The sequence below is a fragment of the Elephantulus edwardii genome, unplaced genomic scaffold, assembly GCF_000299155.1.
Source record: "Elephantulus edwardii isolate Elephantulus edwardi_28Jun2011 unplaced genomic scaffold, EleEdw1.0 scaffold00105, whole genome shotgun sequence".
Taxonomy (NCBI): Eukaryota; Metazoa; Chordata; class Mammalia; order Macroscelidea; family Macroscelididae; genus Elephantulus; species Elephantulus edwardii.
In genome coordinates, this window is record NW_006399855.1 from 10,701,324 (window position 1) to 10,719,506 (window position 18,183).

General features: G+C 41.6%; 1 protein-coding gene across 3 annotated transcripts in view; it reads left to right on the plus strand.

Moving 5' to 3' along the window:
- PRKCQ (protein kinase C, theta) overlaps window positions 1–16,858 on the plus strand; it is a 121,071-nt gene extending 104,213 nt beyond the window's left edge. Inside the window, exons 14-16 of one of the 3 annotated variants that reach the window (XM_006891860.1) lie at window positions 4,126–4,314; window positions 14,637–14,765; window positions 16,457–16,776. In XM_006891860.1, the coding sequence (XP_006891922.1) occupies window positions 4,126–4,314; window positions 14,637–14,765; window positions 16,457–16,612 (474 nt within the window). In that variant the 3' untranslated portion in view covers window positions 16,613–16,776. Of the gene's footprint in view, window positions 1–4,125; window positions 4,315–14,636; window positions 14,766–16,456 lie in introns of all 3 variants that reach the window. The other 2 variants (XM_006891858.1, XM_006891859.1) reach the window with 2 other exon arrangements.
- Window positions 16,859–18,183: the final 1,325 nt, after the last annotated feature.

Here is an 18,183-nt window from a genome sequence, read left to right on the forward strand (position 1 = left end):
TCTCCAACCTCCACCTTTCGTTCGCATCAGAATTGGATTCTTTTCCTAAGGCTCCACTTGCTTTACCACCTTCTCATTCTTATTTGCCCATTACTCTCTCAGACCCTCCAGGACAAATATTAGAAGTGTCCTATCCTTCCTCTAAACCTTAATTACATCTTGTTGGTGACTCTGCTGTGAACTCATTTGTGTCCATAGAAGGGTGCTCCCTCGGTTTTTCAGTGGCTGATTTCTCAGAAGTCAATTGCCCAGCTTTTGTCTGGAGGTGCCTCTTACCTTTTAGTTAGTAGCTGGGTAGCTGGGCATCTAATCATCTGTACAATCTGGAGGTTCTTATCTCCAAGAATAAGATACAAGGGAAGGTCATGTATCTTGTTTTAAGGAAGAAAGGGAGAGTGACTGACATCATGTGACTGGAGTTATTTCAAGGTGAGCATTCAGAGCTGTGCATCTGGATGCTTTGGGTTCAGAAAAATTAGAATAGAGAAAGGGACAGAATAAAAAAGATAAGACCAAATCAAAGCAAAAGCATCAGGGGCCAAAAGAGAGAAAGGAGCTGACCTACCCAGTGTGTCTCCACAGCTTATTTAAAAATACAGAATAGAGTTAGCATGATCAGTCAAGGCTTAGATCCAGGAAACAGCATTATGTAACAAAAGGAGCATTATGTAGCCAAAATCCCCAAATACCAGCGCTTATTAAGACTTAGCACTCAGTTTTACTCAGTTCTTACTGTGTGCTGTGGGTCAATTTCAACTTGAAATCTATGCCTTGAAGTTATTGCACATACTTTGGACCATGTTAGCAGGCAGGTCAGTCCCTTAACAATGATCTGGAAAAGCAGTGGGTCCCCAAAAGAGGGGAAGACTCTCAACTAGGCAGATTAACAGTTAGTGGAAGAGGGCGATGAAGCAGAGCAGAGCTGTGAGGACGGTGTGACGTGATGGTGGTGAGCAGAGCTGTGAGGATCAGGTAGGATTTCACTTTATTGGTTACTCTGAGTAGAAGTTACCTCAGCAGCACCTAACGGTAGATGAGGGAACATGGGAGAACACACACACTTTGCACTCCAGGGATTTGTTACCTCTTAGGGTAGCTCCTCTTCAGGAGCTCTGGGCACTCCAGGGATTTGTTACCTCTTAGGGTAGCTCCTCTTCAGGAGCTCTGGTAGCCTAGTGGTAAGAAACTGTGCTCCAATCCCAAAGGCAAGTGGTTCAAATGCACTAGCTGCTGTGCAGGAGAAAGATGGGTGGTCTCCTCCTGTGCAGTTAAAGTCCCTCTAAAAGTCCATTGGAGGATAAGGCATTAACTTCCTTCACTCTGTTTGTCATCCTCTGCAAAATAGAGATAACTACGTATTTGGGGGGGGGGGGTGGTAGTTGTTGTTATTGTTGTTTTTGTTGTTGTGTGTTCTAAAGTAGGAAACTAACCCATAGCTGACCCTCCAGAGACTTCTCAGAAGCAGTAAAACACATGGGAGGAGATTTGAAACACACTTTTCAGATTAGAGCACAGTTGCTTCCCACTAAGCCATTTGGTGGTGGGGGGTGAGGAGTAATTTTATAACGGATATTGTGTTGTTGTTATGTGCCGTCGAGTCACTTGCAACTCATAGCGACCCTCTGTACAACAGCCCTAAACCCTGCTCTATCCGGTGCCAATCTCACTGTCTCCGACACACCTATCCCGATTACTCCAGTCACTGAATCAATCCATCTCATTGAGAGTCTTCCTTTCCTGTGCTGACAAGCATGCCATCCTTCCCAAAGACTGATCTCACCTCTACCCTCCCAAGCATGACATCCTTCTACAAGGACCCATCTCGCCTTGCTACATGTCCAAAGTATGTCAAACAAAGCTTCAGAATCCTTGCCTCCGAAGAGCAGCCTGGTTTCACCCTCTCTGGGACAAACTTGTTTGTTCTTGTAGCAATTCATGGTATATTCATTACTCTTCTCCAACACCACAGCTCAAAGGCATCAATTATCTTTCTATCATCCCTAGTCATTGTTCAGCTCTCTGATGGATAGCAAGTAATTGCAGACCATGGCCTGTACCAGGCACACCTTAGTCTCCAGACTGACATCGTTGCTCTTCAGTACTCTGGAGAGGTCTTTGACAACAGACTTTCCCAGTGCAATTCATCTTTTAATTTCCTGGCTGCTGGTACCAAGAGTGTTGATTGTAGAGCCAAGCAAACTGAAGCTGTCAACAATCTCAATCTCTTCACCCACCATGTATTATGATGCTGCCAATTGGCCCAGTGGTGAGAATCTTTGTTTTCTTGATGTTGAGATTCAATCTATATTAAAGGCTGCAGTCTTCTGCAGCAAGAACTTCAAGTCCTCCTAGTTTCAGCAAACAGGGTATATAAATGCGTGAACAAAATACCTAACACATAGCAAAACCTAAGTTATTCCAACTTACAGCAACTCTACAGAACAGAGTACAACTGTCCCATGATATTTCCAAGGTTATAAATCTATATGGAAACAAATTACCACCCCTTATACCTGCACAGTGGCTGATGACACCAACAGGTTTGCCGCTGTTGTGTACCACCGAGTTGAACCCAAACCATAGTTGTCCCCTCCATCGGGCTTTCAAGAGACCGTAAATCACAAGGGAAGAGATTGCCTTTCTTCCGGGAGCTGCTGACTGATTCGACCTGTATACCTTTGGGACTGTAGGACAATTCTTGACCACTAAGCCTCCACGGCTTCACCCAGCTGGTAATTGAGTGTAAATTTGCATTTTCAATCTTCCTCTTAATTTAAGACTTATTTTTTTTTAACATCACTTAGTCTGGAAGACTTAATTTCAACTGCATCTGTCTCCTGTCCAAATTTCTTTTCATTTGTCCTGTCAAAATGAAGTTGTTTACAAAGATGTGCTCTTAACAATTTATGATTGTGTTGGGCTCCCTCTTGTGGCGTGTTTTAGGACATACATGTGACTCTGGTCTTCTAATTCATTGCCATAGAATCAGAGCCAATTCATAGCTGATTCATAGTTCTAGTGGGTGTTCAGAGGCTGTAAATGCCGTAGGAAGATTTCCAATTTTTCCCTCTCGGAGCAGCTGATGGATTTGAACCGCGTGCCCTTGCGTTGGCAACACAACTCCTTACCCATACTGCACCTGATTGTGTGCATTTTTCTTATCATTCTCCCTGCGCCTGTTTTTAGATTATGCCTTAAGATAAAGCTTATATATTCTAGTTCTTTAAATTAAATTTTAAAATTTCATTAAGGCTGATGGTTAGCACTATTTGTTGGAAATCAAGACTAGAGTTCCATCTCCTGAATTATACTGGGAATTAGCTCTTCATGTTTACAGATAGTGGCCTGGTCTCCTCAGCATTTCTCAGAATTTCTCAGAATCCGACTACCTCTTCTTCCTTACTCATGAAGGGGTCTGTAAATGTGACTCCCGATTCAATCAACAATGAGTAGTTAATTTTAAGGAAAGGACTAGGTTCAGGTGATCACTTGGGTTGCTTGATTACATATAAGAACTGCAGACCAGGTCTCCACACTGCAGAAGTCAGCATGTCACATGGGCTTGGTTGGTTTTAAAGGAAGTCTCTAGACGGTGCAGGTGATTGGTGTGCCCAGCTGTTAAGCGGCAGTTAAGGGATCAAGTCTTCCCAGGGGCAATTCACAAAAATGGCGTGGCATCCACTTCTGAAATCCCTGTGGAGCAGAGTTCCACTCTGACACACGTGAGACATCCATGAGGCAGAATTTACTCAATGGCAATAAGATTTTATTGTAAATGTCCACATCAGAAGTACCAGAGAAATTTTATCATGCTGAATTTCCTCAGTCCAGTACCTCCCGCCCACATCTCCACATCACAGATGGGAGAGAAGGAGCCTAATAGCACAGTTAACACACTTCACTTACTTCCTTTAACACCAGAGGAGAAACAGAAATTGAAACTTAAAAATTTTCATTCCATTTTGACACTATGCTCATTTTCTTCCAGTATCTTGTCAAAAGATATCATTTTCAATGTGATTTTTGTCAAAATAATATATTACCAGCACTATTGTTTACTAAATGACCTCGAACAGTCCCCACATCAACCCCTTTAGAATAAGGTCTCTGCTTTGTGTCACACAGATCTTGTTGGGTCAAAAGTACAACCATTCTGTTGACTGGTGGTCCTTTGGGGTTCTCCTCTATGAAATGCTCATCGGTCAGTCGCCTTTCCACGGGCAAGACGAAGAAGAACTCTTCCACTCCATCCGCATGGACAATCCCTTCTACCCACGATGGCTTGAGAAGGAAGCCAGAGACCTTTTAGTGAAGGTAAGAAGCCAAGTCATCAAGGTCCTCGTGAGATCAGTATTAAATTTCCTGATGAGTGGCCCCAGCCAGGTCTAGATTCTGATTTATACATAGTAAACAGTAATTATATTAAACAGAATTTAATTGAGATGCCAATGATCATGATTTTAAATCAAATATCCATATAGCAAACATTAGCTATTAGAGTGAGTGTAATATAAACCCTACATTAGCTAATAAGGTGAATATAAGGTAAACCTTTATGATTTATATAAAAAATATCGAAGAATCAGATCCAGGACTCTTGCATTCCTTCACTTTGAGATTGTAATTGGTATGTTGAAAAAACAGAGTTGGTGGCTTGAAACTTAGCTGTTTCTCTTGTTTAAAACAAAACCCTTTGTGACTGAATCTATTCTGACTCATGGTGGCCCACGTGTTCCTGAGTAGAATGGTCCTGTCCTGTAGGATTCTCTTGGCTAAAGTCCTAATACACATAGATCATCCAGATTTTCTTTCACAGTACTGCTAGCTGAGTTGAACTCCCAACCTTTAAATTAATAGCAGACCAAAGACCATTTGTTCCACCCAGGGTCCTATAACATTTACATAGTGGCATTAATCCCCCTTTGCCTCTGGTTGCAAACTTGGACAGAATCCATGGTGTTTCTGTTTACTCTTAAGTAAAAGTCAATCGTAGAGCCTAGTCTTAAAAGAGAAATTCCTGTCCAAGTTAGTAGTTATCACATGTTGTTGTTGTGTACCATCAAGTCAAAACCAACCCGTATCTGACTATCCAGTAGGTTTTCAGGGGCATTAAATCACTCAGGAGGCGATGGCCCATCTTTTTCCCACAGAAAAGGTGGTGGATTTGAACAATGTACCTTTACATTGGCAGCACAATTCTTGATCGCTAAGCCAGAGCTCCCTTATCTGAGTTTTATATTTATGTGTATTCTATATTAATCATCATGTAAGTTTTATATTAAAGGTAAGGTTTCTGCCCCTTTCCTCTGACCAAATCCCATGGCTGGCTGGTCACCTTTGGAGAATGGAATGTGGTTGTATTGGAATGAAATGGAATGTATTGTCCCTGACTATCTCATTCAGGTTCACCCTCCACACCCCTAAAGACGCACACTCTACAACTCCTAAGCTGCTATTTTCAAATTTTATGAAGTCACAAGCACTAAAAAGATGGGGAGGATGAGGGGAAGGAGCTGTTATTCTTCCACAGCTGAGTGGCTTCACACCCTGAGCCTGACAGGTGGTGAAGGCTGTCTTTTGTGAGACACTTTCACAGGTTCTTTGGAGGAAAAACTCATTTGGGAGATCTTTCCCAGAAATTCCTGCAAGATGAGCTATCCAACTCATTCCCTAATCTGGACACTTCCTCTGCCCAAACTCTAATCAGCAACACTCCATCCTACTCACACTCTTACTGTCATGAGCCTATATAGCAGATCTTCTTGCCGTTGTTGTTAAGTGCCATTGAATCATCTACAACTCACAGTGACCCTATGAACATTAGCTCTGAACCTTGCTTGATCCTGAGCCAGCGTCACCATCTTTGACACACCTGACTCCATCACCACAGTCACTGAGTCAATCAGTCTTGTCCAGGGTCTTCCTTTTCTGTGCTCACCCTCTACCTTCCAAGCATGATGTCCTTCTCCAAGGACTTGTCCCTCCTGGAAAAATTCCCAAAGTATGTGAGATGGAGCAATCCATGGTAGGTTCAATACTTTTCTCCAGCATCACAACCCAAAGGCATCAATTCTTTTTCTGTATCTTTAATCATCTTTCAGCTCTCAGATCATAGCAAGCAATTGAAAAGACCATGGCCTAAATCAGGCACACCTTATTCTCTAAACTGACATCAGTGCTCTTTAACACTGTAGACATCCTTAGCAGAAGATTTTCCCAGTGCGACTAGTCTTTTGATTTCCTGACTGCTAGTGCCAAGAATACTGATTGTGGATCCAAGCAAGATTAAACCATCAATAGCCTCAATCCTTTTTCTATCTATCATGATAAGCCTACTGGCCCAGTGGTGAGGATCTTTGTTTTTTGATGTTGACATGAAGTCCATGTTGAAGGTTACAGTGTTTTCTTTTCTGCAGCAAGTGCTCCAGGTCCTCTTCAATTTGAGTGAACAAAGTTGTGTGATCTGCATAATGCAGTTTATTGATTAGTCTTCCTCCAATCCTGAGGCCACATTCCTCTTCAAAAAATCCAACCTCCTGAATGATCTGTTCCACATAAAAATTAGAAAGGTTTGGAGAAGATATATCCCTGACACATTCTTTTCTTGATTTTGAACCATGCAGTGTTCCTTTTTTCTCTTTGGACAACTTCCTGGTCTAAGTATAGGTCAAAAGCTAGGAATAGCTTCCTGGTCTAGGTATAGTAAAAAGTCATCACAGAGACATAGGAGGAAGAAAAGACTAAGATGGATGTCAGAGGACACTGACTATTGCAATAGACTGCCAAGAAACCAAATGAAGAAATGAGGAAGTTAGGTTGAGCAGAAGATTTCAAAGGGCAGCTCAGTAAGACAGAGAAAAGTATTTTAATGAGATGTACAAAGAGCTGGAGTCAAGAAAATAAAAAGGGAAGAATTTCTCAAGCTGAAGGAACTGAAGAACAAATTCAAACCTCAAGTTGTAGTACTTAAAGATTCTATGGCAGTATATTGAATGAGCACAGAGTCATCAAAAGAAGATGGAAAGAATACACAGAGTCACTGTACCAAAATAATTGGCTGACATAGACCTTTTCAGGAAGTTGTTATACCACTGTTCTAAAACAGGACTGACAAGGGGATAGTGGGGGAAACTAGGAAAAGAGGGAATAGATAATGAACATTGCATTGGACCAGATGAAGGAAAGAGCTATTTAAAAGGAACATATTTAGCCATTATTTGTACGACAACAGTTCAGAATAAGAGGTACATTGCAAAGTCGACTGGGGGGAGGGGTGGTGGGAGGGAGAAAATTGTGCAGAAATCAATGATTTTTTTTTAAGTGAGCTGGGTATGGAGAGAAACATGCAACAATCAATGAATGAAAATCCAACTTTTCTGTAAATTTTGTTAAAATCACAATTAAAGAAAAAAATTCTTCCAATTAGACAAGTAAGCAACTTCATGATGTATAGAGAAAAGGTTGATATTGTCGAAGATTTCATTTTACTTGGATCCACAATCAGCGTCAATGAAAGAAGTGGTCTAGAAATCAAATGACATATTGCATAGGACAAATGTGCTGCTAAAGACTTTTTAAAAGGGTTAAGGAGCAAAGAGATCGCTTAGAGGATTAAGTTGTACCTGGCTTGATCTATGCTATTTCAGTTGCCTCGTGTGCATGGAATGTTGGACAATAGGGAAAGAAAACCAGAGGAAGAGTTGATGCATTTGAATTAGAGTGGTGAGGAAGACTATTTAATACACCATGGGCTAGTAGAAAAACACGTAAATCTATCTTGGTATATGTGAAACCAAAGTGCTCCTTAGGGGTAAGTAGGGCTGGAAATGTAAAATGGTGCAACCATTATGGCAAGCAGATTGGATTGATACTTCCTTAGAGAGTTGAAAATAAAATTGTGTTTTGATCCAGAAATCCCTCTACTAGGTATTGCTGTTGTTGAGTACTGTAGAGTTGGAACCAACCCATAGCTACACACCCAGTGGGTTTTCAGAGACAGTTAATCACATGGAGGAGACTTCCCATCCTTTTCCTGCTGAGCAGCTGGTGGCCGCGAACCATGTGCCTTAGGGATTGTAGCACAGCTTCTAGCCAGTAGGCCACCCAAGCTCGCTACTAGTATATACCCCAAAGAAATGAGCTGCAATGCAAATTAACATACACGTGATAATGTGTAAAGCAGCATTTTTGACAATCGCAGAGTTGAAAACAACCACTGTGGTACTTTCACAGTGAAATATTAAGATCACTTAAAAACCTTCAAGAATTTGTGAGATACTGTACAACATAGATGAATCTGGAAAAAATTATGCAGAGTAACATAAATCAGTCACAAGATAATTATGGTAGAAGACCATGATGGTAAAAAGCTAAGGAAAGGTTTACATACAAACTCATTCTTGATGGTATAAACCGAGATGGTGAAGGAGAGAGAGTGGAGTGAAATTTAATAAATATTCAAGTTGGATAAAGGAAAAGAACTATACAATAAGGGGCTGATTAGACCTTGTGATGGGCCATTTACATTAATCAATGACAGCTGATGCTTTTCACAAAAATTTCAAAAAATTTATGAATGACTGCATAAAAAGCCAATATGATCTATAAACTGTCACTCAAAAAACTGAAAGAAAGAAAGACAGAGAGAGAGAGAAAAGAAAGAAAGATGAGAAGATGGGCAGACCCTTGAAGGATGACATCACACTTTGTAGGGTAGAGAATCTGCAAAAAAGAGTAAACTCATCAGAGGTGGATTGACACTGTGGATGTAACAAAGTGCTCAAACATAGTAATGATTGTGAGAATAGAATGAAACTTAACTTGGAAACAGTGGTCCCCACCTCATGGATGGTTCCCCACCACACAGCACTGGATATGTATCACTCTCCAAAGACTCAGCAATAATTCCTTCTCCTGAATCAGGTTCCTGAACAGACTCACTATGCCCTCTTTGCAGTCCTCCATTCCAGGTCTGTGCCCCATTCCAATTATCATTCTGCTTGACCTTCTTTTTTTTTTTTTTAGTTTATGTCTATTCTGGTGTCACCTCCCTGGCCATGACTGAACTGGTTCTGCCAGTTTGAAGGCCTGCAGAAAAGACTAGTTAGCTTAAAAGGAATATTAAATGAAAGAAAATCACAAGGAAGAGTTTAGGCTTATTATTGCTGATAAGTTAGCAAAATTTTCATGTCATTTCTCCATGAGGAAGGTAGTTCTTTCATAAGTTCTAGTTGGGCTAGGAAAAATTAGTATCCACTATGCCAGCTGCTCTGGTGGCCTAGTGGTCAGAAGCTGTGCTACAATCCCAAAGGCACATGGTTCGGATCCACCAGTTGCTTTATAGGAGAAGGATGAGCAACCCCTTCTTCTATAATTTACTGCCTCTGAAATCCTGCTAGAGGGTCTGCTATGGATGCGTTCGACAACATGAAACACCATGCCAGTTGCTAGCCAAGAGACTAACTTCCAATCTCATTCTCTTATTTGCTTTTTAACTTTGAGCCAGTAACTCCCACATCTTTGAACCTCCTGTTCTGCAAATCACTGGTGATGTTCTTTCTCAGAAACTGCCTTGAGGGAATTTTACAAAAATTCATTTTAACCCCAGAAGTAACTGGTCTTCAGGGAGAGCAGGACAACACAGTACGTGGCATCCATACCCACAAGGTCAGCACAGATGTTGTTCCTAAGCCTCCATGGGACATTGATGTGGGTGGCAAAGTGGGCACGTGGACTTCAGAAGCAGCTGTGACCCTTCAGGAATTAAAGGCGTGACACTGCTGCCCAGGCCACCGCTACCAAATAAACTCCCAATTCTTCCCCACTTAATGACCCAGGATACACAATCCATTGTTTGGAAAATGATAGAAAACTAATGATCTAGACCAAAAACACCTCTTCCTTTCATAGAAAGATGACTCTGAGGAGGGGCAGAGAGAGAGAGAGAAGATTCCAGATCTAGCCTGTCCCCTGGGACAGTTGCCAAGTTGTGACCATCCTCAGTCACCAGGAAGGGCCTTCTCACTCAGGCAGTGGAGTAAATTTAAACAAGTTCCAGCCACATCCTGGCAATTTATGTAAAAGGCATGCTATTTCCTATCAGTGTAAACTACCCTTCTGGCAGCTTTTATGGATAAAAGCAAGGCTTTCTTCATGAACATTTATTTCCTCCATCCAGTGTTCCTGTGGCGGAACTGCTGATCTGAGCCTTCAGCAAGGTCACCAGGCCTTGTCCTCAGGAGCCCTCACGGGCAGGTTTGCTGCAGAATGAATGAGAAAAGAACTTGTCTGTGTAAAATTGGGAAAAATACTTAACCTGGAAACCAAAGATCAGTATTATCTTCCTATCATAAATTTTCTTTTTTTTGTTTGTTTGTTTGCAAATTATTACTCTCTTTATTTGACCTTCACAATCCTCACCTCCAAGGAGTGAACCACAAACACTGGCAATGGTGTAGTGAAATTGGACCTCTCATGCACTACTGGTGAAAATGCAAAATGGTGCAGCCATTATGGAAAACAGCTTGATATTTCCACTACTAGATAAAGAGCTTTCACATGAACAGATACATACAGACTCATGTGTGTTGCAGTATGATTCTAATCTCCCTCTTTCCAACACTTTCCCCCTTCATTTAGAAGCATTTTTCTCACAACCACAAAATACTAAATGCCATTTGTTATGAGGGGAAAAATCTTACACAAAGGCTAGCATGGTGTGTACTTGGCCCAAAGCAGTCACTGCTGACTTAATTCCCTGAAGCATGTGTTTGTTCTGTTAGCTAGTGTTTGTTCTGTTCTTGATGCACTTAAATTTTCTACCTCATATTATAGTGTCCTTAAGAAATAGAGAGCCACCGTTTGTTGTCTTGAAGAGAAGAAGTAAAACCAAGTTTATTCTCTGTACTTGTCAAAAGCAATCCGAAAAAAATAAAAGAAAAGCCAGTCCATCTCTCCACCTGTTGACTCATTTGGCTTTTTCAGTCTATGGAAAAAACATGTTTTACTGTGAACACAGTTGCTCTTCTTTCTGAATCAAGGACTATACTATTTGCTACAAATACAAAACTGGCACATATTTGAAGATCTAAGGTGTGCAATCCTGCAGCTACCTAATATGGAAATATCTCCTCACCATTTACTGAGCACCTACACGCTGCTTGGCACTGTGCTAAGCAGTGTAAGAAGTAGAAATACAGCTGATGTCTGCCTTCAAGGGCTCATGCTGTAGATGGAAAACAGACTTGGAAGAAGAATACAATGGGCTAGTTTCCCTGTTGGAGGAATGATTTTCTCAGAAACAGACAGGAAACTAACACTAGAATGAAGAGAACACTGCTTACACTTTAGACTCTGTCTCTTCCTGGACTTGTGGCTGTGGTTAACCCTGTGCTTCAGTTTCCTCGATTAACAATAGGGATAATAATAATCTCTGTTTGCAGATTTTCATTTCATAGGGATAATAGTCACCATTTGCATCTAGCCTGATGCATCACTCTCAAAAAGAAACACTTGTTGGAGTAAATGATGGAACAAATCACATGGCCGTGAGTTTGAGTTTAAAAGGAGAGAAGGAGCAGTGTATGCTGAGGTCATCAAAATCAGCTTCACAAAGAAGGTGGGCCCGGAAAGATAGAGCAGGATATAAGCTCAGGGAAGGAGATGGAGTGTAATATGGGGAGAAGAGTCTCGTGGAATGAGGTAAGAAAGGTGTGTGGGATATTCCGTTAGTAGTCATGTCCAGACAGAATAGAGCATTCCATGGGAATCAAAAGGCATGGGTTAGCATCAGATCATAAAGAGCCTTGAATAACAACCTAGGGGCTCAGAGGACATTAAAACTTGAAGAGATCTTCAATGAGGAAACTGACATTTCATTTTATAGATGAGGAAACCAACACTCAGAAAACATATTCAAGGCGCTGTGTGTTGGACTCTTGGGTGACAAGCTAGCATCCTTCCCACTGAGTGGAGTTCTGACCAGGTACTTTGGGACCCCAGGAGTCCCTGGAGAGTTCCCGTCGGCACCCTGTAAGTGAGGAGAGAGGAAGTCAGTCTGAGGCAGTTGAGTAGATGAAGTAAGTAGTGGCATGAGCTTTCCACTTGGAATTTTAAAAGATGCCCCCCTACATGGAAAAGAGGCAGGGAAAGAGGGAAGGAAAGACGGAAGAAGATAGGTTTATACTTTGTAGATCATCTCTCTCTCTAGCTAACAGTTCCATCCTTTTTTTTTTAAGGATAGAACATTTAAAGTTTTTCAGGTAGTAAGATAATAGAAGTAAAGGAATGCTTTAAAAATCATTGTTTATTGTTATGTGCCACTGAGTTGGAACCAACTCATACCTGGCCCTCCAGTGGGTTTTCAGAGGAATAAGTCACACAGGAAGAAATTGCCCATCTTTCTCCCAAGGGATACCTGGTGGATTTGAACCATGTTTCTTTGGGTTAACAGCACAGCTCCTTATCACTAGATCACCAGTTGTGGAGGTGCTGTTAGATGCTACTGAGTCAAGTATGACTCATAGCAACCCTAAGAACAACCCATCTGAATCTCATCCTATCCTATGCCGTCCTCACCGTCTCTGATACACTTGAGCCCGCTGTGACATTCACTGTGTTAATACATACCGATGGGAGTCTTTCTCTCACTAACCCTCTACTCTTCCAAGCATGATGTCTTTCTAAGGAGAATCCTTGCCTTTCCTAGCAACATGGCCAAAGTAGGAGAGATGAAGATTTGTCATCTTTGTGTCCAAGGAGCTCTCTGACTGCAGCGCTTCCTAGACATACGTGTTCGTTCTTTTGCCAGTCAATCAATTGGATATTCTGTACTCTAATCCAATACCACAACTCAGAGGTGTCATTTCTTCTTCTATCATTCATAATTCAGCTCTCATATGCATAGCAAGTAATTTAAAAGACCAAGGCCTGAATCAGGCAAACCTTAAAATCATTGCTGTTTTTTGTTGTTATGTCAAGTCAGAAACGACTCACAGCAGATCCTCCAGCAGGTTCTAAGCAGCAGTAAATTGCACAGATTTTTTCTTTTTCTCCTGCAGAGCAGCTGATATATTTGAACTGCATACAGTGTCAGTCTGGAGATTAAGTTGCTCCTGATCCAGGTTGTAGTCTTCATAATTACTTGCTGTGTGTCAGAAAGCTGGACAATGACTAGGGATGACAGAAAGAGAATTAACACCTTTGAGCTGTGGTGCTGGAAAAGAGTGTTGACTATACCATGGACTGCTAGGAGAAAAATAGGTTTGTCCTGGAGAGGGTGAAACCAAGCTGCTTGTTAGAGGTAAGGATTCTGAGGCCTTGTCTGACATACTTTGGGCATGTTGCAATGAGGGACCAGTCCTTGGAGAGGGACATGATGCTTGGAAGGGTGGACAGCACAAGAAAGGAAGACCCTCAATGAAATGGATTGATTCAGTGACTGGGGTAATGAGGGTAGGTGTGACAGAATCAATAGGGCTGGCTCAGGATAAAGCAGGTTTCAAGGCTATTGTTCCTAGGGTTGCGATGAGTCGCAAGCGACTAACAGCACATAACAACAACAACCTTTAAGTTATGGTCCAATACTGATAAAAGATGGCTTTGAGTAAACCATGACTTAAGCAGTAGGTCTGCAGGCATCAAGTGATTCTTAATATTCAGACTTATAAAATCCAAAGTTGACTGCTTGAAACACTTTTCTTTTATATCCGAACTTACGTTTTCCCTTGTCATCCTCACAATGCTGTTAATTCTAAGAAATGAATTCTTCATTAGTGGAAAAGCAAACAAAGCAATTGAACACTTACTCTATAATGCTGTATAATATTGGGTTTTACAGACTAAATGTGGCATCCACTTCCTAAACAACATGCCTCCAGAAACTCTGTGAACTTTGATAAATGTCAATAGTTGTAGAGGGGCTTCAGGCCTTTTGTTCATAGGGTCGCTGTGAGTCGTGCTCAACTTGAAGGCAATCAACAACAACATACACTAGTTATAGTATATGCTGGGCATGTGAAAGTGTTATGTATATATGTATGTTTGGGTGTGTGTGTGTGTGTGTGTGTGTGTGTGTGTGTGTGTCTCTCTCTCTTTGTTTCACTGAATCTTCAGTACCACTTGTGAGCAGGGCCCTTGACTCATTCCAAGACTTCTATCAGCTCATAAATCATGAGATAACTAATATGTGGCAAAGGAACAACTCAAGAAAGCATTTCTATGGCATAGAGGAATTAAGCAAAAGCTTAGACTTAGAAATATTCAGAGCAGTTCATTCAGGAGAGAATCGCTGTGTCAATTTGACTCTCAGATTCATTGCTGTTGAGTCAAGACATCCCCCCCGAAGACTGTTTCCAAGGTTGTGAATCACACGGGAGATTGTCCACTTTCCTCCCTCTGATCCACTTGTAGATTCCAACTGCCAGAGAGACACAACTTGGGGTTAGTAGAGCAACTCCTTACTCACTGAAGTGAGTAGAAAAATAAGACTAGAAAACAAGTGGTCAGATATTTCCAGGAAGTTGGAACTTTACCCTTTCAGAGCCAAAGGGAACAGCTCTTTCATTAAGAAATAAGACATCCATCTGATGCTTACTGGTAATTGAGAAGTCAGCTCTGCCCTTTCTGTTCCTTTTCAGCTGTTTGTGAGAGAACCTGAAAAAAGGCTGGGAGTGAGGGGAGACATCCGCCAGCACCCTTTGTTTCAGGAGATAAATTGGGAAGAACTTGAAAGAAAGGAAATTGAACCACCTTTCAAGCCTAAAGTGGTAAGACTTATAAGTGGGAACATTCACACACACACACACATACACAACACACACGGCCTTTCTTCCCGTATTCACAGACAATTCCTCATGCCTGCCCCAAGTCCCAGCTTCCACCCCTCCTCACCTCCAGGATCCAGCACAAAGTCAGGGTAATCCTTGGAAAACTGTGCTTCTTTAACCTCAAAACAAACCAGTTGTTGGCAAGTGAGCCCAACTCATAAGAGAGTAGAAGTGTGCTCCCTACCAAAAGGTAGGATGTTTGCACCCACCCAGGGGCCCCATAGCAGAAACATTTGGCAGTCTACTTCCGTTATGAGATTACAGCCCAGAAAATCCTGTGAGGTAGCTCCCTGCCACATGGGATTAATGAGTGGAAATCATCTCAACTATACCCAACAGCAACTAACTATGAGAAAATAAACTTCTGTGTTGAAAGTAAAGCCACGCTGGTGGGCTTACTAGCTTTAGTGCTCCTTGGATATTGCTGAAGAATCAAATTTCAATCAGCCCAGGAGCATGTGAAAAGTCCAAGATGGCTTCCAACAAATCAGAGTGGGCAGGAAAACTAGTAGAGTAAAAACAAGTGATTCTACAAAATTCCTTATACCATCCCTTCCTTCTCTCTCCTCTCTCCAGTGTTCCCCATTCCCAGGCCCATGTAGACTGAAAGACCAGAATTCATCTGACGCAATGTTTTTTTAAAAAAAACATTTGAAAATTCTGATTCCTGTAGGCTATAAATCTACGCTATAAACCCTTACTTGAACTTATGCAGTACAAGTACATTATATGAATTTAATTATACTATACTCTGGGCATGTTGTTAGAAGGGGTCAGTCCTTGGAAAGGGACATCATGCTTGGGTGGGTAGAGGGTCAGAGTAAGAGAGGAAGACCCTCAACAGGATGAGTTGACATGGTGACTGAAGCAATGGGCTCATGTGAGTCAGAGGTAGTGAGGATGTCCCAGGACAGCTCAGGGTTCAGATACACTATTTGTAGGGTCACTGTGAGTCACAGTCAGCCCAGCGGTACATAACAGCAACAATTTACCAGGAACACTGGTGGGTAGTTCTTAATATGTCAGGGTGTTAGCCAATAGGTAGGCTGTCTCCCCTAAAGATTCACGCCTATGGGAATCTGATGGAAGGTTGCGGGGTGGCAGAAGTGACTCAGCAGCATTAGGTTTGAGTCACGAGGTACTAACTAGCCAAAAGGGTAGGAGCATTAGAGGTTCACTAGTAGAATTGCATCTTCCATGCATGAGACCCAGGTTTGACTCCCGCCCAGGACATCCCAAGCCCAGCCAGCCCTTGTCAGTGGAGGCTTGGTTGTTGCTATGGTGCTGAAGAGGATCCAGCAGATCTGCTGCACTAAATAAGACCAGGGAGGAAAGCCTGGGATCTACTTCCAAAACTCAGCCACTGAAGACCTTATGGACCACAGCGACCCATCGTGGAGAGGGTTACTGTGAACTGGGGCTAGTTTGAAAGCAACCAGCAACATTGAGGAAAGGTCTCAGGTTCACAAAGACAATCAAAGGTAGACATAGTAGTCTATAATTGTTACTTCAGTTTCTCTGCAGATACCAGCACACTCACGCACAGATTATAGCTTAGATAATGAAAATAAAGATAACACATTTAATGGCTGACTTTGTTCCCTTTTTTCCTCCCATAAATCCTCACCAAGAAATCACCGTATGACTGCAGCAACTTCGACAAAGAGTTCCTCAATGAGAAACCCCAGCTGTCCTGCGCTAACAGAGCACTCATCAACAGTATGGACCAGAACATGTTCAGAAACTTTTCCTTCGTTAACCCAGGGATGGAGAGATTAATATCCTGAACCCTGTCTCCAGAGACATGAAGGAACTTGCCTTTTCTCTGTGAACTGGTTCAAGCAAGTGGCACTTCTTGGGTTCCTTTTTCAACTTGGAAAAGAAAAGAAACACATCAATAAAGACTGAGATATTTTAGTTGCTCATGTGACCTTTCTCTGTGGTGGAAACCCACTGCGCTAATGAAGAGGCCCTTCAGTGTATCTCCTGCCATCTTTCCCAGATGCTGTTGAAGTGAGGTCATTGACCATGGTGGTCACATCTGACCCTTCAGACCCTGTCCATGATACTTACTTGAAAGATGGTTCTTCGAACTGTGAAAGATTTGAACACTTGAATCAGTCAGTGTGCTGAGCATTCAAAGGCTTAGTGAAGCAAGATGCAAACTGAGTGGAAACGTCTCAAGACTCAACTGCATATTCTCCATGTAGGAGTGGATTTCATTGAGCTGCAGTCAAGTAACCACTAACCCACTCTGTGTGTATCTGTAGAAATTGTGTAAATAGCTCCAGGAGAGGGGGAAGGTATGAATAGTGACAAGGTGTTCATGGGAATTTATCATAATAAAAATAACTTGTACCATGATATTTACAAATCCATTCATTTTGATTAGCCATGACCATTACCAGAGAGAGAACAATGATAAGTGGGAAGAGCTCTTGTCACCGATGTGAGAGGTTTAATAGAACACCCACCCTGGTTATCTTGTCAACATGGAAATTAAATGTAGAGTCCACCAGTGATAGCATCATTTGACACCTCAAATTACACAAGAAATGAAGTGCTTAATTCTTCCACAAGAGAGGGGTGGGAAAGAACCCCAAAAACTAAACCCAGTACCTTATGACACTGTCAAGATAGTTCCGTGATTTGTGAGTCTTTAAGGGGCACTCAGGACAAAAGGCGCATGCGTGTCATTTGCAGTAGTCAATCTCCTCTAATTAGAATTCTAGCTATGTGTTTTTAAAGTATCTGTACTGTGTCTATATTTTCATAAAATGTTGTGACTCAATGACAAAATGATGGATGTGTAAAACATGGAATAAAAAAAAACTACAAAGAAGCCTCTAAATAGTTTCATTTCATGTCTATCCCTCAAGAATTTAATTCTGTCATGTTTATCATCAAAATGTAGCTGGCAGTGAGTTGCGACTTTAAAATTTCAAGTGTTAATAAAATTTTCCAAGCGGATGAGAAATTAAAAGACCCCTCAAAAGGTATGATCATTCTATTTCTCTTTCCCTTCATCACACATTTCCTTTTAGACAAGATGAACCTATTCATATTGTATCTACTTCTCTGTCACTCGCATGGTTTCTGCCATCAAATTACCCTCTGCCGTCAAATTACCTACTGACACTGCTTCTTCGAAGAACAAACTTCATGTCAGTCCTGGCCCATATTCCTTGTCCTCGTCTGCTTTCATGAGTATACAAGGAAGAGGCCTCACATCTCTGTCACATTTTGGTAATTCGCACATTATCTCCAACTTTTTCTTTTTTTATTTTATAATGCCATTGCAAGCTTCATAGACTACAGTATAGTTTAAACATAACTTTTATATGCACTAGGAAACAAA